The sequence below is a fragment of the Macrosteles quadrilineatus genome, unplaced genomic scaffold, assembly GCF_028750875.1.
Source record: "Macrosteles quadrilineatus isolate MER2022 unplaced genomic scaffold, UCM_ALF_1.0 Scaffold_9__3_contigs__length_116548681, whole genome shotgun sequence".
NCBI classification, from domain to species: domain Eukaryota; kingdom Metazoa; phylum Arthropoda; class Insecta; order Hemiptera; family Cicadellidae; genus Macrosteles; species Macrosteles quadrilineatus.
In genome coordinates, this window is record NW_026542602.1 from 110,200,920 (window position 1) to 110,226,546 (window position 25,627).

Consider the following 25,627-nt stretch of genomic DNA (forward strand, 5'->3'; position numbering starts at 1 on the left):
CTTCATTTTTGACTTATTTTTGCATGTAGAATTAGGTCCTGTATAGCCCATCACACTTTTTTGTGACACTCTGTATATAATATTAAAACAAAACAGTGTTTTTTATTTCACGATTCTGAATCAACCACTCGACGGATTTTCATGATTTTTGTGTTGAAAGAAAGATAATTTTGAGAACTAGGGAATGTCGAATCCATAAATTTAGTTTAGGGTCCCAGTTTTTTAGAAATTAAGTTTTAATTTTTAAAAAGTCTAGCAGCCGACGCTAAGATTCTAAACTAGCTTTTGGCATAAAATAATTTGCTTAACATAACAGCTGTAAACATTCAGCTTTTGTGTCACAAATTCAGCATTTGGATAAAAATGTAAAGACATAATTCATGGTGGAAGGAAAAAACATGTTTTTTCCTTCCACCATGGACATAATTAGAGTTGACTTATTTATACTATGTGTAATGCAAATCATTGATGCGTTCAATTCTTCTGTAAGAGGACGACAGATTAGATTAATTATACATAGTAAAATACTAGAATGTTCAAATTATTTTTTAAAGCAATCTTTCTAATCTTCGATTTGTTTTAGAGCAATATAATTTGTTTTAACCAACAGCTGGTTAAATATAAACTATGGAACTATGAGGTTATTTTATTTACTCTTATTTTGTCATTGATTATAGGAAATAAGTAAGATTAGTAGAGATAATTAGACCACAGTTTAAAATAGTTTAGACCAAAATTAATTAAACCACAGTACAAATCGAGGTGTACACGAGTCTTGATGAAAAAGGATAAATGCAAATGATTTTACTATTTTTTCGAGGAAAGAATAGAAAAATAACAATGTTTACATGTTTTAATTCTTCATGGTAGCTTTTTGTTTACAATTAATGTTTGTCTGCTTTAACTTTGTTTGGATTAGGCCCGGAAATATTGATGTCATAAAAAGAAGATCAAGAATAATCAGGAATCACGATTTTAAATTACCACCCCAACCTCAGCCGAGTGTTATACAAAGATTGAACACAACGTCAACATTGACCTAGGATACTGCAATTAGACAAACCATCCTTTTATGAAATCGTGTTCAGTGTGGTTACGTTTGGGGGTGCCTATCAGCGCCCCAAACGTGAAAATATCACTTTTATTTCAACTATGAATATATTGTAGTTTAAATTAACTAATATGGGAAATTACGATGTACACTTATTCAATGAGGGTGGGTAATTATTAAGGATAGAACTGATAACGGTATAGATAATAAACATTGACAATTACGTGATTAGCTTTACTAGCGTGTTTACTTTTTATATTCCTGCTACATGTGACCAGTTCTTTTAGTAATCGTGAGTTCTTTTTTTTCAAATGAATGTTATTTGAACCAAACATCTGTTTCAAAACAAACTGTTATTGTTTTTACTTTTCTTTGTTTACACTTATTTATTTAGCAATTAATGCAGTGAAATTGATATAAAGGATAGGTGTGACGATTTATGTGTACTGTGAATTTTATTGGATATTATCGTTTTATTTTAGGTCGTTTTTATTCAGACCTACTGGAAATTGTGTATAGTAGTTGTATTGAGGCAGGTAGTCTATACACTTCTCAATCTCAATTGACTATTACTCTCTCTACTGTAGGCTACTTATAATCAGTGTGCGTCTGTGCGAATCGGCTGCAAATCTCACTTCAACGCTTTTCACATCGTAAAAATTGCAGAATTGCTGTTTTATTGTAAAATTATCGGATTTAAAATGCATATCGTATAGGCCTATGATGGAATAAAAACATATTTGGTCACACAACATTTGTTTACAAGATGATTTTTCACATTGAAACTGCAAGAAACGTTGTCTTTATATGTGTAAACTAGCTGGTCTGAATTGTACACGGTTTTAACTGACTACTGAATTCCCGTACGTAGGACGGGCTAACACCTCGTTTAACATTAAAATTTAATTAAAATTCAAAACTTCATTTGTTTCATGTAAAGCAATACAATAAAATAGCGTCACAGTTCCTTAATCTACCTCAGTACATTGCATTCAATTGTTCAGTTATGAAATTGACAGTTACGTAGCATCAGCATTCACGTAAGTTAAATCGTACAGCTCTTCAAAAGAGTAGGCTAAAATGCATTTCTGATTTAAAAAAAATTTGAGTTCACTTTTGAACTTGTTCAGATTTTTTAAATTCAATATTTATTTTGGAATATGTTTAAAAAATACAGAACTGGCAAATACAGAAATAGGATGGTTTCTTTTTAAATAGCTCAGAATTGTGAAACGGTAAGATTATTTTTTATATTTCTGGTGTTGTAGTTATGTATATCTTCATGTGTTGTAAAATTAGCTTGATATTCTCTGACATACATAATACACTCAAGGATAAACAAACTAAAGACGGTTAATATATTTTGGTTAATAAAATGCTCCTTTACGGATTCATCAAACTCGAGATTTAACATGGCTCTTATAGCTCTTTTTTGACTAATTAAAATTTCACAAAAGTTTTTTTTGGTTGTACCTCCATACACACGTAATTTCGTAATATCCTAATGAATTCAAAATTCAAAATTTACAAATAAACTATTACAAAAAAAAATTTGTTATTGATTGATGATCTATACAAATAAATACAATAATCAATATTATGTTCCAAGAAAGCCAGTACGTCACCGACTGTTTTCTTATCAATACATAAAACATAACATATATATCACTAAAGATACGGGGCTTTAATTAGACTTTTTTGGGGGCCCCATAACTAGCTTAAACATCCTAAGATTTGAATTAATTAGCGTAAATGAAAGCCGTTGGCTTATCGATTTTAATAACTTCACTCTTTCCATCACAGTTATCTGAATTTACGTAAAACCGCAAGAGTAACCGTCGATTTCGACGGGATTCACCGGATTCACCTAGTATAAAGTATTTTCATTTATTAGATAACCCTCTTTATGATAGAAAAAATAATAAAAGTGTTTTTACGCTTTGTTGTGACGTTATCCTCGATCCAACTAAGATAGGTGTATTGGATGCAAAATTTCAATGTCTACAACTTTATAGTGTAGAACATATTTTTTCCTAAATTATTAACCTTAATATTTTTATCTAACTTTAAAACGAAATACTGGCCTTAAAACACACAAAATATATTTAAAATATGATATTTTCTTGTATGGAATTTCACTGTAAGTACCGGTATTTTAGAAGCGTTTGCACTGCTGTAGGTAGCATGGTATTTTCATAAGATAGTTTTAAGTAAAAGCTTACACTGTAAATTACGTTTTCCACCATTTTCCAAGATGGCGGCTATTGCCCAAGGGTACCAAAAGGGTACCCGGTGGTTTTATTGTATACATACCCTAAATAGCTCAAATAAATATTAAACCCACTTTTAAAGTAACACAAGCTTTTTATTTTCTTAATTAAATCAAAACTCAAAATAAATAAATATCAAAATAAAGATATGCATTTTAACATGTGTGGGGGGTAAACTTGCGTAAAAATGTTCAAATGGACTGTATGTTGAAAGAGCAATATTAAAAACTTGTCACTAATTATTTAACAGATAATACTGTAATGAGATTGATGAGGTACCTTCCTTTTAACTGAAGTGTTGAGAAGACGAAGCCGGTAGACGTACACGAGTTTCTTCTGCTGGCCAGCTATTGCGTATTGCTCGTACACAGACCCGGACCGGCAGTAGTAGTTTCACTTCACAAATAATGTTCAATCGTTCACTTTTAATATGTGTCACTAATAATAATTAAATATACTTTGGGGTTAAGAGATGAGAGCAGCAATTGGGAGTTAATTGTGCCGGGGACATGTTAGTAGTTGCATGAATGCAAGAGAACTGGGGCGAGATTGGGGTTTCCAGACATCATGTGACAGGACAAAGGTTATTGTATGATATGAAACGTCTGGAAATATCTAGGTAGCGCTTGAATACGGAACATGCCGCCCGCCTTGAACCATACATGGTTCAAAACATTGAGAAAGTTACAAAGTGACACATAATGCATAAAGATTGACATTGAAATATAAGAAACATAGAATTAATATATATACATAACATTGAAATAGAAATATGTTTGAAAATAGAATAAACATTTTGTTTGGTCTGATAATGAGATCAGGGGAGCGGGTACACCTTGGTAGCAGGACGACAGAAGGTTCCCCGCTGAGTCTTGATGGTGACAACTCGGACGATGCCGTCCGATCCAGGCGAAGTCTTCACTATGCGTCCAAGAGGCCAGAGTAGTGGTGGTGTTCTAGGGTCCTGAATTATAACGAGATCACCCACTTCTAGATTCTTGTTGGGCTTTTCCCATTTCTTTCTTTGTTGTAGCTGATGTAAATATTCTTGATGCCAACGTCGCCAGAAGCGTTGATGTAGGGCTTGTACAGTTTGCCAATGGTTGAGACGATTTTCGGGAACCTCTTCAAGATTTGGTTCCGGTACTGCCACAAGAGAAGTGCCGATAAGAAAATGACCCGGAGTAAGGGCTGAGATGTCAGATGGATCAGCGGATAACGCTGTTAAGGGTCTCGAGTTTAGTACAGCCTCCACCTGTGTGGCGAGTGTTATTAATTCCATTAGTGTTAGAACTCTATCGCCTATGACTCTTTTCAGATGATATTTAGAACTTTTTATAGCACTCTCCCATAGGCCTCCTTGGTGGGGAGCGGCTGGTGGTTGAAAGTGAAAATTTATTGAGTGATCTAACGCGAAGTTGTTAAGAGCATCTTTAGTGTTTGATTCCTTGATGAAATTCTGAAAAGTTTTCATGAGTTGCTTTGAGGCTCCAACATAGTTAGTTCCGCAATCTGAGTATAAGTGGGCACACAATCCACGACGAGAAACAAAACGTTTTAGTGCAGCTATGAAGGAGTCTACAGATAGGTCTGTTACAATTTCTATGTGCACAGCTTTTGTAGCAAAACATACAAAGAGGCAGAGGTATGATTTTAACCGTTGAGCGTTCCTAGTTGAATGAACTTTAATGTCAAAATGTCCACTATAGTCCATACCAGTGTGATAGAATGGCCTTACAGGTTTTAATCGAGTTTCAGGAAGATCTCCCATCAGTGGAGGTTTGTTTACAGGCTTAAGTCTGAAACATCTTTGACACTTGAAAATCACAGATCTTATCACGCTGCGGGCTGATAATATCCAAACCTCTTGAGACAGAATAGACTGCAGCAATTGAGGGCCTGCGTGTAGATGCTTTAGGTGATAATGCATAATCAACAGTTTGACAGTACAGTGAGATTTAGGTAACAAAACTGGATGTTTCGCATCTTGTGTAAGGTTGGAATGTTTCAACCTGCCGCCTACTCGCACTATTCCACTATCATCAATATATGGGGATAAACGAGCAAGTTTTAAGCTGCATTGAGATCCCTTTTTGAGAGCAGAGATGTCATCCTTAAATGATGTATTTTGTATGAGTTTGAAAATTCTTAATTTCGCAGACGAAGTTTCTTGGCAAGTAAGTCGTCCGATGCGGGAATCATTGGCTTGTAGATTATGAATGAATCACAATATATATGCCATGCCATTTACAAGTTTCCTGAAACATGAATATTTTTCCAGTACATCAAAATCAGTGAGTTTAATCTTCTCTGTGGTTGCTAGAACGTTTAGAGGATTTGGCCTTATTTCAAGAGTGTCATCATCAATAACAGGTGTGAATTTTGGCTTAGGCCAAGAATCTGACGATGACTGTAACCATTCCGGTCCATTCCACCATAAATGATGAGTCACAAGTTGAGAGGGTGAAAGACCACGAGTGGCGCAATCTGCCGGGTTGACTTGAGATTTGACATAATTCCATGAGTGAGGAGAGACCAATTCTTGGAGTTCTGAAATACGATTGGCAATGAAGACTTTCAAGCGGTATGGAAGAGTACGTATCCAGGTTAGGACAATTGTGGAGTCACACCAAGCATAGATTGATTCAATCTTCATATGAGCAGAGAGTATGTTTGAAGAATATTGAAGAAGTTTTCCCAGTAAGTGAGCGCCACAAAGTTCAAGCCGTGGCAGAGAAATTCTTTTCAAAGGAGCGACTTTTGATTTAGAGACGATGAGATAGAGCCTTGTATTCTCTTGAGAGTCAGTGACACGAAGGTAGACAACAGCAGCGTAGCCTTTCTCTGAAGCATCGCTGAAGCCGTGGAGTTGCACAGCCGTATGCAGAGAAGTAGAAATGTAGCGTGGAATTCTTAATTCTTGAATTATTGGGAGTTCTTCTAAGAATGAATGCCACTTGGTTCTAACATCATTTTGAACAGGTTCATCCCAAGTTAGCCCTGTTGTCCAGAGATACTGAATAAGTGTTTTTGCCCAGAAAATTACGGGTGTAAGAAATCCTGGTAAATCGTACAGTTTAGCGATTGTAGATAATATTCTTCTCTTTGTAAGTATAGCACTTATTTCAACATCCTTAACCTTGTAAGAAAGCATGTCGGACTCTGGAGTCCATTTTAGACCTAGGACACTGAAGAAGGCTTCACTATTTTCAGTTAACTCCACTGGAGTCTCTTTGTGTTCAATTGGGACTTGGTCCAATAGTTGGGGTGCGTTGCTAATCCATTTTCGGAGTTCAAAACCTCCTCTAGAGAGCAAGTTCTTGAGTTCATTCTGTGCAGACAAAGCTTCATCAAGACTTTCTGCTCCAGCGATGATGTCGTCATAAAATATTGATTTAGTTAGAATCTCAGACGCCTTGGGGTATGAGTGACCCTCATCTTTGACCAATTGTTGTAATGTTCTGATCGCAATGAAGGGGGAACAGTTGAGACCGTAGGTGACGGTATTTAGCTTTAAGACTTGAAGGGATTTCATCATGTGCTCGAGCACGGGAGGCACTGATGAGCTGAACAGCTCTTTCAGATATCAATGTAAGTTGAGATGCAGAGTCGAGCACAGCACGGAGTACAGTTTGCTGACCATCTTTGGAAAACACCTGAACTAAACATGTTCCAAGTAAAATTGTTGTTTTAGTTGGGTTTAACTGGCTAGACAATCCTACAAGAGCACTTTTATTCACTGGTGCGGTGACATGGCTTTGGGGTGCGTTATTTGTAGGTGGCTTACCATATTTTTTTTCAAAAACCTTGGTTGGGTAACTTGGCTGCTGTTGTGTGGGAGTTGAGTCATGTAAGAGAGTGTGATGTCGCTTTGAACAAATTCGACACACTCTATGAGAAGGACAGTTATTAGTATCATGTAGATGGCCTAGGCAGTTGGCGCATAGATTATTTTTACAAGTGAATTCAACTCTATCACCTCTACTTTTAGCCTGAAAGGCTTGACACTTGTATATATTGTGATCGGATGCTTGACAAAACTTACAAGTGTTAGTCACTGTGACGAAAGCTGTTTTAGCTTGAGAGGAGTAAGGTTTACTATCTCGAAGAGGTTTAGGCCTATAACTATTAGATTGAGTCTTTTGCACTGAAGGGTATCTTGCGTTAGCTGAGGGACCAAGACCGATACTAGCTCCTTCTAATCGTTTAAATTCTCTTTCAAGGAATTGAATTAAATCATTTACTGCAGGTATGTCATTGTTTGTGATGCGAGAATCCTCAAAAGATTTTCTTAAATCAGTAGGTAACTTTTTCAAAAGCGTTAGGACAAGCAGAGTATTTTCAGCTGTTATGTCATGGTTGAGATTTTTCAAAACTTGAGTGTTCTCTTTATAAACTGTGAGGAAATGTTGGAGACTTTTGAGAGAACCACTACTTATGCATGGCAAATCAATGATTTTTGTAACAAGCTGAGTTACAACACGCCTTTTGTTATCATAGCGATCCTTAAGCAGCCTAAGTGCAACATCAAAGTTTTCTGCAGTTATGCTTAAGCTCTTTACTAAATCTAAGGGTTCACCACTTAAAGAACTAAGCAGATATTGGAACTTACTCACAGGGGCCAAAGTTTCATTCCTATTAATAGAAGCCTCAAAAATATTGTAGTAGCTAACCCATTCTTCGTAGTTACCGCTGAATTTGGGCAACTCAAATTTGGGCAGCAGAGATGGTTGGGTGGGAGGTGTTACTTCTTTAGTTTTAGCAGGTAACACTATTTTCAAGTCACTGATCAGAGAAATGTACAAGTCCGAAATTTCATCTTGCATAGAGCATGCTTCAGTTTCGTCATAATCAGAACCAGGATCATCATAAACCACTTTATCGAATAAAGCTTTAAAATCAGAGAATAAACCTCTAACTTCATCATCATAGTTGTGTAAGCGCTGAATGGAAACAACATTTAATGATTGAGTTTCTGAGAGAGTAATTTGGGCTGACACAAACTTGCTTATTTTCTGAAGCCTATTTTTGACAAGTTTTGCCTTTTTCTCTAGTGTAGAGAATCTCATTTTAACAGACCATTTATGTAATCAACAGAGTAAGCTATAGGCCTAAGTTTATCATAAGTTTAGGCCTATGTAAATATTCACCAACACCTAAATATCAAAATAACTCCAAGTCTTAGACCTAACAATAATGCAAATTAATAGCTCAGAATAAATCAATTCATTTACATTCACTCTATAAGAAATAATGAATGTAAAATTATATTTCACTTAACCATCAGACCCAGGATAGCTATAGTAAATAAAAGTAAAGTCTATTTAATACAAGTCATTTAATTTGAATCAGTATTTTCGCAGAATATATTGAGTAGGGAAGTATTTATTATGAGCAATATCCTTAATGTAGACAAGAATCGATTCAACCACTAATATTTCGTTTAATATTCACACAAAACAATATTTTCCAAGATGTAAATAAATAAACTTGAAGGTTACGTTTATATTTTGATTCAATTCACACAGCTGTATGTAGCTGGAGTGTGTTTTATATTCAGTCAGCTGATTTCCTGTGCTTGAAACTGAGTTTTACATATGATCAATTTGAAGAAGCAATATCATTGGGCGATTTATTTTGTTTTACGAATCTCGACGCTCGTTGGTTCTTGCGACGTGCAGACTGTAGGCAGAGCGCTCTAGTGGAGAAGTTCGCTACCAAGGTGCATCGCAAGGACAGAAAATATAAAATGGCTGACTTTCTGATAAGTGAAAATATGTTAGAAAATTAAGGACGAAACAAAGTGCAGACAAAAATTATTGTTAATGACAATAATTGATATGGTGAATTGATTGAGAAACTTAGAGAAAATATTAAATATCCTAACTAATTCCTGATTTCAAATAACTATTTGAAAGGAAATATGACGTGATTCATGTAGCAGTGGGAGGACATGAACATGAAACTAACATGAAATATTCACGTCTGAGATGGCACAGGGGAATGGAATAAAATATTATTTATTCACCAAAAATAGTAATGGGGAATACAAATACTGCTCTAATTATTTAGAGAAGTGACACTTTTGAGAGTTTTGTTGTACAATTTTAACAGTTACAGTAGCTAGGCTAATAAAAGCACAATATATTATTAATGATATGATTTTCATCCGGCTCGAAGGACCAGCGGATGGGGGGTAAACTTGCCTAAAAATGTTCAAATGGACTGTATGTTGAAAGAGCAATATTAAAAACTTGTCACTAATTATTTAACAGATAATACTGTAATGAGATTGATGAGGTACCTTCCTTTTAACTGAAGTGTTGAGAAGACGAAGCCGGTAGACGTACACGAGTTTCTTCTGCTGGCCAGCTATTGCGTATTGCTCGTACACAGACCCGGACCGGCAGTAGTAGTTTCACTTCACAAATAATGTTCAATCGTTCACTTTTAATATGTGTCACTAATAATAATTAAATATACTTTGGGGTTAAGAGATGAGAGCAGCAATTGGGAGTTAATTGTGCCGGGGACATGTTAGTAGTTGCATGAATGCAAGAGAACTGGGGCGAGATTGGGGTTTCCAGACATCATGTGACAGGACAAAGGTTATTGTATGATATGAAACGTCTGGAAATATCTAGGTAGCGCTTGAATACGGAACAATGTAACTTGTTTAAATGTACCAACTTTACAAAACAACTTATGAATAACTAACTTTATGAAACAACTTTAAAGGGACATTTTCTAACACCTACCTTTACTCACAACCTACAGCATAGCTTCAATTTAATTGTCTAGGGTCATTAGTTCCAATAATGCACATGTGCCCCTTGAATAAACTGAGCGAACAAAACTATATTTGTATAAAATCTTTAAAAATCACATACAATTCTTGTAGGTGGACATTATAAACGTTTTAAATCAGAGACATTTAAACTACCGGTACTTTAACTTGTACAGTCCTGCCTAGATCCTTATTGTATCCTGTCTAGATTTAATAAAAAAAACTCTGATTGGATCAGATTTCCCCATCAGCAAAGGTCAGAAGTGAAAAATGTTTGGGAATCCAATTTAGATTGGAATACCAATAAGGGAAGCGGAAGCAATCTTTCTCATGATAAGGTGCGTGGAGAGGCTAAAGTAAATCTGTTTTGGTAAGTTTTAGGAAACTGATGAATAATGTAAGTTGCGATGTGTCTTGGTTCGTAACAAACTGTGTTATACTTTAATAATCCCACGACACTGCAGAGAGGGCTAATCCTGATTAGTATTTATGAAAGCAATGCATTATGCAATAAGACCAGCTTCTGAATTGTCACAGGAAAAAAAGTTGATTTGCAACTATAATGAACAAACTTTCTTATACCATTTCAATTTAAAATATTATTTATTAAATTATTCCTCCTCCAAAATACAAAGTTTTCTGACCCAGAGAACAATTTATTGTTTGTGTTTTTTTACAAATAATGTTACCAACTAACTCTATCCTCTTCTTGTCAGGATTTATAATTTAATACAGAAATTCTTTTTATGAATGATTTATAAAACACACTTAAACAAAGAAGAATGAATATAAAAAAAAAATTTAAATGTTTTATAAGCAGCCACAGGTAGTGAAAGAGTAATAAATAATTAGGTATGAACCTTGAATTATTCTGTAAAATTAAAGGTACAGTACCGGTACCTATTTTAAAACTTTTAAGTGATAAAAGTTGTAAAACGATGAGAAGACAGAAATAAAATAGACGTGATGTAAGTTTATAATTGATTGGTCATTCAACCTTATAACAACTTAAATTAGTTAAATCGGCCAAATTTAACATGAGCAGCACTCGCCCCTAAGTTAGTACTTCCCGCTATCGTGGTGAAATCGTTAACATCTCCTAATATCATGGTTACATCATCATTCCCCATTGCGGCTGCAATCGTGGCAAGTTATTGATTTTGAAAAATTCCATTCCATTTTGTTCTAAAAAAAAAAAAAAATAAAAAAAATGTTTTTGTACAAAACGCTGCGGCCTCATTTTGCTTGCGGTCCTAGACAACGGCCTAGTGGTAAATCCGGCACTGGTTAGGCCTATCTAATATCTTCGCCTTAACACACTCTTAATTATCTATTATCTTAATATGTTTTATATCTTTAAAAGATGCAACTAATAGAAGAACTCTCGCTTGGTCCTGAGCTCACTCTCTCGCTACCGAGCTGCGGAAAGCTCGACGAGGAGCTTGAGGAGCTGCTGACTCAGAGTGTGGAGCAGACAATGAGCTCGCTTACACTCGACTGTCAATGCCTTCCTGAGGTTACACCCTTCTGTACAGACCACTGCCACAGGTAGTTTGAGCATCCGCAAGATTATACCAGCTCTAAGTAGATTAAAACTATTCCTATTCATGGTGGAAGGAAAAAACACAATGATTCCTATTAGTAAAAAAAAATACACAAACAACTTTTATGTTTTACGAAAATATAATCATTTTCCAACAAACTAAAAAATAAGAATTTTATATTAATAATGATTTTTTGTGCGCATTTTTCAGACATTGAATTTGTATTTTCAATTTTACAGTAGAACCCCTGTTAACCGAATTCAGGTTAAACGAAACAAAGGGTTGACCAAAATGGTTCCATAGCATACAGGGCTGTAAAATGCTTTATTAACTTAAGTCGTTTAGTTTAAATAATTTTTTAGCCCATTGTAAGTTGTTACATTTTTGTAGCTGAAATAAAACACTGAATTATATAGACATTGTCTTAAATTAATCTTTTCTACACACTGTGGGAATACGTTGGTTATTTTTAGCATATGATGGGTTAACCGAAAAATTGGTTATTCGAAATGGCTCCCTCCCCCCTTTATTTGGGTTAACTGGGGTTCTACTGTAATAGTTTAGTGTTGAACCTTAATTACTATACCATACTCTTATGTTTGTGTTATTTTAACTCATCTTACGTGTAAGATCACTTTCTACAATACACAAACAAATTTCAGTTGAAGTAAGTGTGATAATTAGTGAATAATATTGGAAATTATCATGATTTAGATTATTAATCAAAGGAGAAGTTTTGGACCAAACGTGATATCAGCGACTTAAGAAAAAATTATTTTACACCTTTTGGGTTATATGGAACTTATGAAAGTTGTTCAATTTTTCATCTAAAATGTAGCAGATTTTTAAGTTGAATAAAACCATTTAACATTTCTTTTCATAACACTAAGTCAAATGGGGGTTTTACTGGGGTATTTAGCGTTTGACTCTATAATTAAGTTCTTAACCATAATATTTTGTTATAGAGTCTTGCAAGAAAGTTCAGAACGTCTGCAGTACCAGCCACCACTACCAGTGCTTGACGTAGAGAGCTTTTGTCACTCTTCTTTACAACATCCAGCTGTGCACCTACAAATTGATCACTACGGAGAAGAAAAAGTTAGTAAGCATATGTTTGAAAAACAATGCAATCAAGCTTCGTTTAATTTCTCAGTTTAATCACAGACAAGAGAATCCCTTGGATGTGGGTTAACTGAAAAATTAAGTGTTATTATTATCTAAGAGATTTCTATTACAACATTAGTAAAATACAACATTTTTTCAAAGATCACAGATCAGATTCCTAGTAAATCATAGTGGAAACTTGATTTCTTACTAACCGTAATATATAAGGTCAACAATAATATCTTAAATAATATAAACTCATGACTCGTGATCTTTAAACAATATACTGTAGAAAATTACATTGTTTTACTTAACAACAAAACGACAGAGAAAGAGGGACCAGAGAAATTGTTCTAATAACGTTACTGTAATGCAAATCCCAACAAAGTTGAAACTTGAACTGGTAGTTGTGCCAAGAAAAAAATTTTGTATAGTACACAACCATAGATAAAACATACTTCCTTAGTAGATTTCTTATACTTATGGATCAGCTGAAGACAATTTTACTGTTAGTTCCGTCCGGTGCATTCTGTAGAGGTTGTGTCTAATGGTCTAATGGTATTGTCGCGGCGTATAATGGTACACCAATGTTATGGCATAATAAAAACAACACTTTTATGTATTTTAAATAAGAACTGTTTATTTACACTGGAATGAATTTGTTACGAGTGGACTGTATAGTGCACAATTAATGATTGAACTGTGAATGAATTGCTTGCCAAACCGAAACTGACTATGTGAACTAAAACTAATGAAATACGAGGAGCAAGGAGGGGTCTGCCTCATACGTCCTATAAAGTGAATGCTATGCGAAAGACTGTAAATCGACCGACACAACAATTAGTCCCGATCGATCCCACAGACCACCCTTACTCAGGGTCCTAGATAACAATTTTAAAGACAGAAGAGATGGGTTAATTTATGACCGTATTCATTCCTTACGCAGAAGGACGGTCTCAACTGCTCTGTTAAGAAGCCGACTAATTGCCCTAGCTGAATGAATGGGTGGTTATTTGGAAATTTGGATAACGTAACTATCTTCTAACAACATAAATTTAAACATTTAAAGATACACAATAGATGAAACAAATACAATTACTCTCCAACAGGTATGAAAAGTCAAGACTTGTATCTACACTGTAGTTCAATTACTGTTTAGTAGTGGTAGTGTGGCATTGTTCCAGGGTTTTGTCTGTGAGTGGCCCGGATGTGGTAAGGTGTACGCCAAGTCGTCCCACCTGAAGGCCCACCTGCGCCGGCACACTGGTGAGAAGCCCTATAGGTGCTGCTGGGGCGACTGTCCCTGGCGCTTCTCACGATCTGACGAGTTGGCGCGACACCGACGCTCTCACAGCGGCGACAAGCCGTACCCCTGCGCCCTGTGTGGCAAACGCTTTGCCAGATCCGACCATCTCGCCAAACACACAAAAGTACACCGTCGTCAACGATGGAACAAGTCTTTTGTGAACTTGTGACTCATTCTTTATATTCCAAATTCACCGAGTAGTACGGGTTGGCAATATAATTCATGAATAGAATGGAAATTTGAGCAATACTTGCCATCCTATAAACATCAGGATCCTCACGTTTCTTTACATTTTAATATATTTCTTAACCCAAAAGGTTGATGCAAATTTTGACGACCATACAGTATCCTAATCATTAAGACATCATACCAATTATCAACCTATCTGAATAAAAAGCTTTCAAGCACCTGTAGAAATAAGACAAATTTACCTAAAATTGCTTTCACAATATTCGTGATGACAGATGACTTAAACATAGATGCATGATGTTTCCTGTAAAGTTGATATCACTACTCAGGTGCTCAAGACCTTCAGTGAATACCTAGGTGAATGTAAATTATAGTATAAATATCTTGCCAATTTTGTAATTACAGTTGTTAAAATAAATCCTTACTAGAGTACCTGTTGCTCGAATTCAAGGAATTGCGAAGTATTACAGGAGTTATTTTAAAACAATTAACACAATTAACAGTCATATTTTCCGATGACTTTAAAAGAGTCGACTCAAAGATTATGGAAATACTCACGATGTACATAACAGTTCGATATAATCAACATTTCTTGTAAATATCTTGTCATTTTTCAAAAGCTGATCTTGTTTTTTTAGTGTTTTCGACATATGTTTCCCACTCATAACCGCATTAGGCTGTCCATAATAACGATTATAAATAATAAAAAAAACAGTATTTCTATTTCTTCTAATTGGTGGTGTTCTATGACTTTCCTATGTTTCCATAGTTTGCAAATCGGCTCTTTCAATGGTTGCTCAAGAAATGCAGCACAGTATTAATTCAGGTTTTTTAGTATATAAAATTGTCCGGGCTTTCTAGCTTTTTTCCATTGTAATATTAACGCCAACCTAAATTCAAATAGTAAATATTTCATTTCAACGAAGTCAGTAAATGTTTGTAGCACACGTTTCCTTAAATTGCAACTAAACAGCAATTAAGTTATCCAGCTGATCATAATGTAAACAGATATGTTCTTTATAAGGATAACATGGGAACTTTCAAAGCCAATGGGGCAGAGCCCAAGGGACTTTTTGAAAAATGTATAGTTTGCAAGTCTACACACCTAGAAGAGCATTTTGGTATAACAATATTTTCAGACTTTCATTTGAATTTGAGTAAACTTCATCTGTTTGAAGTTAGGAAGAAGTAAATAGATTACTCTTAAAAAAAGAATAATGTAAAATATATCAGTAAACAATAAACTTGCTAACTTTAGTTTTTAAAATTTTTAAACATTTTATACGTCAAGAAAATACGTAAAGCGTAGAAGAAGGTTTTAATGGAATCTATTTTATGTTTTAGCTGTATGGTAATTCAAGACCATAATGATTTTTCTTTTAATATAAGTTTGGCTTTGCCCATGTGTCTCTCAGATCAATAAATATCATGTCTCCAAAATCAACAAAGTTTTAGACTCCTTCATCCTTGTACGGTTTAGGCTTATATAAGAACTGCAACAAATAATTTCAGTAACTTAATCCTATTCCAGTATTAAAGAACCTATTTTGTGTACACATCCTGTCGTGTTGTGTGTAGGATTACTGGAACATAAATACTAACGGTGTATTTCTATTGGTATTTTGCATCCAATGAAAGCAAGATGAAAGAGAGTAATAAGTGATAACATGAGCAGAATGTTGTGTGGACAATAGAGCCACAACACAATATCAATATTGACCTGTAAATAGAGGCTCTGTTCTGCATAATGGTGTTTCACCAAGCCCCGGGCTTACAGCTAAAACATTGGTGTGGCAAAGGGTAAACACCAGCCTGACCATCTGCTGGGAAAAACATAAAGGTTAACTTTAATTACCGTACTATGGTACTGTAGTATTATTTTATACTCCTTAGTAAAAGGTTCAACACCCATAGAATGTTAACCGTGTCCTAATTAATTGTTATGTTTCCTTTCAGAACTGAGTTTGTATGACCAATGTTTTCGAATATATCATTACATAGTTAATCTAAAAACTAATTATAAATAAATATAAATGGTTGAACATTACAACAGGATTATCAATACTACGCAAAGATTGTTTTCTATGTTTACATTACAGATCCAATACTCAATGATAATAGTAATAATTTTATGTTGGTGAATAGTTTATGCATAGTTTGCTTTGTATGACATAAGTAACTTTATTTTATTTGACGATTGCTATGCAGGTATTTTCATATTAACAAGCAATAAATAAATTTCATTTTATGATCCAGAAATTTGCCGGACTATACAGTGATATAATTTTAGTTCCTCACAAACAAGCCTGGCTAATACAACCTTTCGCTTGCAGGTCTAACATACAATGGCTGATTTATATACAAGAACGACCATCCTATTAGCTCATACAATAGACCTTTGTGTATGGAGGGTCCAATAGCTTTTGGATTAAAACGAACATTTTCCGTATCTAGATATTGCCTTAGTCACACAATTTGTTTGAAAAATAATCACATTTTAAACTAAACTGTTTGTTTTAGAGTTTTTTTTTACAAGCAATTAGGGTTGTGATCCAGTTAATAATATTAAACAAATGCTGAGGCTCAGGTATATCAATAAACAAGCAAACTGCAACAGTTTACTTTTCCTCCCGAAGAATAATATGAGAATATTAAATGTACAGTTTTAGAAATTTTCTCCTTAAGCTGTAATTTTACAATAACACTTATATTTTTTTCATGTTTGTTTTTAATCTCTATACGATAGCTGTAATAAAAATTGGGAATTTTGATTTTTTAAAGTAAACATACTTTTAATAACCTCTTCAAATTATCTTGTATTTATTATTATTGATCTTGCTCGGTAATGCACTTTATCATGTTTATTAATCCTTATACATTAATATAATATTCAGTCAAAATCTGAACCTACTGAGTTATCAACGATGTTCAACAGATTAAATATTGCACTGCGTTGAGAGAAGATAAGAACTTTGTCATCAATGAAACATGAGACGAAAGCTCTTCAGTAGATTGTTGTTCTGTATTCACCAGTGCCATCTAGTTAATCAAGATTGAAATCTTACATCCTAATATTTATCCAAAACAATATATTCAACACTTATTTTTGTATTCTAACTAAAGACTTTATATCATCTCTAAACAGTTCCTTAGAACATTCATTCTATTACCAAAAATATCATTTAACAATCTTTTTTTGCTATGAAACAATTTTGTTAAAACAATTAATAATGAAGGAAACCTATGTACATTTACTGGAAATGCCTATCGTTATTGTGTAATTATTAAAACGATATGGTTTGCTTTAGTAAGGGTCATAGAATACCCCCGCCCCCCCAACAGTATGTATACGTAGGGCGGTGCACAGACAAGTAGCCACAGTGGGAGTGTTGCTGAAGGTCTAATCCCGCAAGGTCTAAAATATTATCAGTGGATGAGTTTTTTTGTATTGTCTGTACTCTTAGACCTTCCGGGACTTAGACCTTCGACATACTGCCAGATTAGACCCTCAGCAACAAGTACAAACTGCAAAATGTGTGTTGAAGGTCTAATTAGACCTTCCGGGAATTAGACCTTCAGCAACTGATCCGCAACAGTAGCCAACTAGCACTTCCAATACAATTACTGATTTCTCTTTCCTTCTCACAATACCTCCGTATAAACATAATATACGTAAAGTACTAAACATTCTAAGAGGATTGATAAAACACGATGTGTTTCGATTCAAGAAAACGGCTGCGAATGCCGAAGGGAGATGATGAAAGGACCGACTCAGGTACCTGGTGGGTCTGTGTACCATCCTACGGTATACAGACTTCAATATCTATATCTATATCAATCATACAATACAACTTTGAGTAGAACCAATTAAAAAGTGCAGCCAAGTGAACGGTCATGGAAGTGATCTTATCAGACCAATCGCACGGCCAGTGGTCATATCCCCCGATTGTGCTCGATATATCATCTACCCAGAACGGAATTGTTCCTTCCCTTATCTCATCAATTCGAAAAAAAAATGCTAACGATTAAAACATTCCTATTGTATAGTAATATAATTAATTCGTACATTAACAAAAAATACGTTAATTAATTATCTTGGCAAAAAATTCCGCTAATGTTAATAATTCATAAGGTTTTATATCATTATATTTTAATCCATTTCACAGTACACAGGAGAGAGCAATTATGTTAACTGGAAACAAAATATTTATACAAAATTTAATGGTATTTTATGGAGATCAACAATAATGATTGTACTTCCTGTGAATGTGTCAACAATAATTTTAAGGTTAAAATTTACATAACGTATTTTGAAAGTATCAATAACATCACATTTATTTGTGAAAGTTAACAAAAAATCCATTTATAATATTTATAATTCTTATAATTTTATCATCACCCAATTTAATGAAGGAATATCATTATAGACTACATAATGGGTAAAGAGTATTAGTAGAACATTATTTGTAAGATGTGTTAGTTAAAAGTTCTTTGGATATTGTAGCAGAAACGCAATCTGCAGAGTTGTAAACCAATGGTTTACTATGTCATAACTGTGTCTGAGTAATAAATAACGCTTCGTTATGAAGCCATTCATCTCTAGCCAATAACTTTTTAAAAACCGTACAAGTTGTTGTAGCATTTTTAACTAGCGTTGCAGCATATTGCACAAAAACATAAAGTAGCATAACTACTCATCTCACGTCATTAGTAAAAAAAATCATTTAACGTTTTTTCTGAAATTTTAATGTAACGTTGAAGCGCATTGTATTAGTACTATCTCTAATAATGTTTCTCACATTCTGTGTTTAATATTAATAATTGTTTCCTAACAGATGATTAGAAAACAGTAAGTTTAGTTAGTGTTAAAGATTAATTTTGATTTAAAAAAGTAATTCAATTTTAGATTCTCAGAATATTCAACACATTGAACTTCAAAACATAATTACTTCTATATGTCGACACTAATAAATTACCGTTAACATAACTAAGTATTAATAATTGTTATATCTAATTCTATTTATTCAATAACTGCATTGTTTCGATTTACCTTCCCTTTTCCATTCGAGGAATACCCTCTATTTTATTTTATTTATTTACTTACTTCCTTATGTGGCCACTCAAACATCAGTAGGTTTTTGGCCTCACCCAACAACAAGTCGCTACCTCTCTCTGTCTTCCATCCATTTAGTCTCTGCTCTTAGCTTCCCTATGTCTCTTCGCACCTGGTCCTACCATCTTAGCTGAGGTCGTCCTAGTGGTCGTCTTCCTCGAGGGAGATTTTCAGACACCATTCTTAGCGTAGAATCTTCTTCTCTTCTCTTCACATGACTTGTCTGGGTCTGTATGGATTTCCCTTAATTCTTTGTTTGTTCTGATCCTCCACACCCAATTTTCGTTGATGGGACCGTAGATAGTTCTTATTATTTTGTTTTCAAAACAATAATTCTTTTCGTTGTTCTTCGTCAATGTCCAGGTTTCAGATCCGTAGAGTGCTATTGCCTGTATTATAGTTTTAATTTTATTTTATTTTATCAGTCTATTAAACCTGAGTTAAGTTTTGGGACTGTAGGTTTTGACCAAGGACAATTTTAAGACCACAGTATAAGTTTTACCCCATTTCGTTTTGTTTTCAAACATATAAAAATATTGTTTTGAACTTTGTAATACGTTGTAACTTTGAAATAAAGAATTAGTAGTTAACTAGTAAGAGGGCTGCATATTAATTATTACTGTTGGTTATACAAATACAAATACAAATACGAGGAGACCAATAGAAAAGTCATAGCGGTATTAACAAAACCTTGAGAAATGTTTGAAAAGATTATTTCGATTTCTCCTTCTTCAATCTGTCCACAGTATAAAATCTTTTTTCACATAGTGGAGTTAATAAAAACAACAGTTATAAACGTTATGTAGTTATTCCGGTCAATATTGGTTGGAAGGCGTATAAAAGCGACGTAGAAGGCATACAACTAAATTATTTATTAGTTACTTGTTAAGAATCAAAGTGCTAACTTATTTTCAAGTATAAAAATAGGTCAATGGTGTCAATATATTACTCAATCTGTAATGGAGATATCCTTTTACAAAACGTCATAAATATCTTTCTAATTCTTCGTGTAATACTCAAACATTTAATTAAGAATATATTATAGTCATCTTTGTAACAAATGTAATTGGCATATCACACTCAGTGAAGCCCTAACTGCAATTCAAGTTCGTAATGGCTTGAATCATGAGGCCTATTAACGGCTAAGTAAGTTTCATTGACGAGCAAGCTTATAGAGATGATATTACTCTCATATCCTCATAACATTGCTTTATGGCCTAGTACAAACACCCTGCAGTAATAAGTATTTTGAAACCTAAATTTACACAAGCATATGTAACATGTTTGTAATCCATGCATATTTGAAAATACAATTCCGAAATGTTAATTGAAAACGGAATAAGGTTTATTTTCAAATTTCTTAAGTATCATGCTTATCGAAAAAAGCAATGTTTGAAAAATACAAAATAGTGGCTCTGTACATTATTAACATTTTCTTTAATATTTTATTTATTAAACATTAGTATACACGATTTTGAGGATATTGAATGTAGACATTTTAAATCCCGGCAACATGGTATTACTGTAGCTAAAAAACCCTTTTGCCGTGTAACCTCTTATTCAAAAGCTCCTTTTGTGTATTCGTCATATTTGAACCCTTCCTATCTGTAATAGAAAAGTCTCTGCTATTTGCTCTCCTTTTACATCTATGTATTTACCCCAAACGGCATTATTTACAGGAACTACCAATATAGTTAAGTGTCATATCTTATTTCCCCTAAAGTTATTTTTATTGGTTTATTGGTTTATTTATAATAAATTCATACCACAAGAATTAATTGTTTGGATTCAGAATAATGTACTAATTATAAATCTTCAGTAGTGTACTAGTAGTTATGACATTATTTTATTCAGATGGTTTTACTTCTCGTATTTACTCATGTCTGCATTCACCACGCACTGTTACTCTTACTGTATCAATTTTAAATGATAAAATATATAATTCCATTATAAGAGTATTTGTCCTTCTTATGACTTATTTTGTTAGCAAACCAATTTGTTTTGACATTTTACAGCATATTGTTTTTTGTATTCGGTCTTTTTGTATTATGGTTTTCCTTAAAAATCTAAAATAACATTCTGTAATTCGATATAAAAATTATATTTAACCTAAATAAGTTCGGAATTACAAATCCGTTAAAACAATTAGTAATCTTTCAAGTGGTTCTAATAGTTCCAAAGTATTTTGAATCTGCATGTAATAAGTTGTACTGAACTATTAGTAATAACCATCGACTTTATATCTACACATTGACTTTAAATAACTAACTAGAGGATTACCCTGTAAATTGCATTCACACATAATTCGTCATAAATACGTGTTGTATTTTAACATTTAAAGCTTCTACAGTTGTTTTTGCTTTTGAACGACATCTTTGTGTTGAAATATTTGATCCACAAAGTTTAATAAATTAAAATAACACCTAAAAAATAAACACTATCCAATTCATTAGATATACAATTTGTCACTCTAAATAATACATGTCACACACAGATACAGTAAATACCTTTTAGCTCCGCTCTACTTATGACTTTCATAGCAAATCCAGGGAGTGACTTTGAATGGATGGATGTCATTTTCAGGATCAGATCGGCTTGTAGAATCTTTCATACTAATGTACAGTCAACTCTGATACATCTAGCGATTGCCTTATATTCTTCACTTGAAAGGAACGGATTTTCATCTTGATATAGAATAGCATTAGGAGAATATCTAAATGTTTAATAGGTCAATACCGTAAGAATACTGTGATTTTTCAAAACAGTGTCAATGGTAGGCCTTTAGGAATCCTGAAGATTTCAATGTTTAGTCCAACCCAAAATTGTTTATTATAGTTTTCAGATGATAATCTTAAAATGAAGAATTTACATGTATGCTTAAGGGGTTTTCATGATGACGACTCCTCACAATAAATAATTTGAAAATATAGGTTTCCAAGATTGGGACCATTGACTTTTGTATACTGAAGTGGACATCTGTTATATATGGACCAGATGTGGCCAATGTTTTATTAATAAAGCAAGTAGTTGACTGAGCCTGTCACAGATTGAGCTAGTTTCTAAAATTCTATTTTCTACGCTATTTGTGTTACTGAGATAGTTGATTTGACGTAGTGGAAGTTATTGTGCTATAGCTTACAATAAACATTCTTTAAGTTTGAATTGGTTAAAAGTCTGCATAGGTGATATAAATTGGTAATTGACATTAGTCAGAGCATTGTGTCTGTGGCTAACTTAAACAACGTACGTTAATACAAATAAAAGAATGGCGAAAATTTGTAACACGGAATAGAATGTCTACTAGAATACAACGGAAAGCTGGATGACCACATTTATATATGGTTAGCAATTAGTTTTTAAGTTATTGCATGATTGTCTCATAATTTAGTTTTGATTTTAATAACATTTAAAACGATTCCTTGCATTCAACTTGATTTTTAACATTCTTGTGAAGAAACAAAATTCTTGAAAAGAATTCGGAAAGACATAAAATCGAATTGGGTAATCTTGATTTACGGACAAGGGCTACTGCAAGGGTTAGTTTCAGTGGCCTCTAGGGATACTGTGTGTGTGAAGAAACAAGAAAGTCAACATCCCACACAGTATGAGTATGCGAATAAAAAAAATATATATATTAATCATTTTTATCAATCCAGTTATCATCGGTAAGCATACTCCATGTTCTGCATCACCCTTACAGACCAGCATAATGCAATTGTAATATTACTAGTAGCTTGCAGTGCCGAAGTCCCTAAAAATCTTAAATGTTAAACACATTATTGTCATATAAAAACAAACTAAAATTGGATTTATCTATGTTTCATTATATATATCCCTGTATACCATATCCTTTGAATGAAAGCCATCTCTTTGTTTACCTTGGTTTCTGTTGTTAATTTTAGATTTGATTCCTTTTGGATTTTTAGATCTGCTAAAGGCAACAAATGTAATTGTTTGTGATTACTGTTTAACGTTAAAATACTGTTACATAAAGATCGGAAATGACTGTTACATACTGTTAAAAACTAATAGATTTATTTCTAAATACTTTGACATTGGTTAGGGTACCGTTTCCTAGTTAGAAGCGAATAACCAAATCCCATTTCATCGGCATTGACACACATATTTTACTAACACGATACATTTCAACACTGTATTACCATACTAAACAAAAAATAGAACCATACATCAGCTAGCTGGTATATTTAGAACAGCTTATAGAAGCACTGTAGCAGTACTTCTGTTAGAAACTGACTGCATCTTTAACGGCCTGTGGGGCAGAGCACCACTGTTTTTTGAAACTTCTGAAATATTCCCCACCACCATTGGACATTAAGCTTTAAAATGAACCTTCACAACAGCCATGCTCCCTTTTTCCTATCTCCAGATATTTCGTGGGGACCGATTTGCTTAACGGAATTAAATAAATATACAGGGTGTCACAAAAATCCGTAGCGGGCCATGCAGAACCGGAATCATTTTATACTTATACGCCAACCCCGTGTGAAGGACGACTACTCTGCTAGTACAAAAATAAGATGAAATTCAAGAAAATCATTTTTCTCTAAATCACTTTGTTAACCAGATATCCACCATTTTGGATTTTTCCAACATATCTTTATGAAACTTTGTATGTAAGTTAAGGTAGAACAGACCCATGTGAGAAAAAAATATAATTATCTGATACAAAATTTCAAAATGGCGGTAATTTTATTTTTTATAAAATCAGCCATTCTTCAGTAATTTTAATTTAAAAAAATAAAAATGCCACCATAACATTTTTTTATTGGATCAAATAGATAATGTAAAAAGATCATTTAAAAAAATGGGTCTACTGTACCGTAACCTACATACAAAGTTTCATAAAGATCTGTTGAAAAATTCACAGATAAACATGTTTATGAGAAAAATATAAAATAGCGAATATCTGGTTAACGAAGCGATTTTGGGAAACAATTTATTCTTGATTTTCATCTTAGTTTTGTATGTATAATCCGGTTCTGCATGTGGATTTTCGTCACACTCTGTATAGACTTTCGTCTGATGTGATAAAATTATGTTTTAAGCTTGTTCTTTAACAATTCGTTTGACCATATTCAAACTAGTTTTGTAAAATAGAGCGAACGATACATGTTACTCGTCCTCTAGTATCATAACCCGAGATTAAAGAGCACACTACTGAATTTAACCTAAAATGAGATAAAACCTACATATGCTAGACCACCTCATTCAAACGCAAACATAATAAGAAAAGCATTAAAAAACTGCTCCAGATTTAACAACAGGATGAAATTCTACTTTTAGTATGTTAAGCCAAGGTCTTATTATCGTTTTTACTATATAGAGGGATTCTACCATGTTACGGATGTAAAACTCATGATTAACGTTTTGCAAGGTAAGCAAATGCTGGTGTTAAGTGTTAAAACCACTAATGATGATTGTTGGACACTGGTCTCTTGTAGAGATAACTGTTTACACAAAACACATGGCCACTAACCATCAAACACCAGCACATGAGATGTTATCTCAACACTCATCGCTTTATACAAGTTGATATGGACCGTTCTAAGCCAGCCTTGAAATATATAGACTTAATCAATAAATTAAACTATAGCTCAAAATTAAATGGGATGTGAAAAACATATTTTATTTTGTATCCCGTAAAAGTGAACTATGGATTCTTGGGTAGTCATCTCATATACTGTATGTGGACTAACGTAGCCAGTTGAATAATCAAAGTCACATAGTTGAAAGATCCACCAGATTCATTTGTATTTACCACCTACTAATTTTCTACTCATGACTAGTGATTTTATCCTTCTTCATCACCAATGTATGTATTTCATATAATGAAATACGGAAAATCAAGTGTTGGCAGTTCATAGTTTGTAGTAAGCTGCAGAATTCCCAAAGACTGGATATAATATAATAAGGTATTGTATTCAACTAAAAAAATCCTTAATCTACCAGATCATATAGTGTAAGTGTAAACATGTTTACGTATTGTAAAAGCTAAACAAAAACATAACGTTACAAATACTGATGGATTCAAGCAATCCCTTGACTCACGAACAAACTATAATTTTTAAATAACGATTCATTTTATGCATCATAAAATTAAATGGGAATACCTATTGGCTAGTCTTTAATTTCACAACGTTATCCTATATAATCATTACATAGTTTATAAACAGTAACATTTTTGAAATAAATTACTTTTACAACCATATTACAGATATTGTAGCAATTATATAATGATCTTA

General features: G+C 33.6%; 1 protein-coding gene across 1 annotated transcript; it reads right to left on the minus strand.

Moving 5' to 3' along the window:
* Positions 1 to 4,138: 4,138 nt before the first annotated feature.
* LOC129003727 (uncharacterized) lies at positions 4,139 to 8,390 on the minus strand. Its single transcript, XM_054432022.1, has 3 exons — positions 7,934 to 8,390; positions 5,606 to 6,897; positions 4,139 to 5,434 (listed from the first exon to the last, which is right to left on the minus strand). The coding sequence occupies exons 1-3, from the start codon at positions 8,388 to 8,390 to the stop codon at positions 4,139 to 4,141; spliced, it is 3,045 nt and encodes a 1,014-aa protein (XP_054287997.1).
* Positions 8,391 to 25,627: the final 17,237 nt, after the last annotated feature.

Excerpts from the sequence above, each read along its gene's own strand:
- LOC129003727 (XM_054432022.1), bottom strand. The coding sequence starts at position 8,390 with ATGAGATTCTCTACACTAGAGAAAAAGGCAAAACTTGTCAAAAATAGG. Across the intron at positions 6,898-7,933 it reads TGAAACTTTGGCCCCTGTGA|AGCTGTTCAGCTCATCAGTG; the intron begins GTAAGTTCCAAT and ends GATATCTGAAAG. Across the intron at positions 5,435-5,605 it reads TTAAACTCACTGATTTTGAT|GATGACATCTCTGCTCTCAA; the intron begins GTACTGGAAAAA and ends ACATCATTTAAG.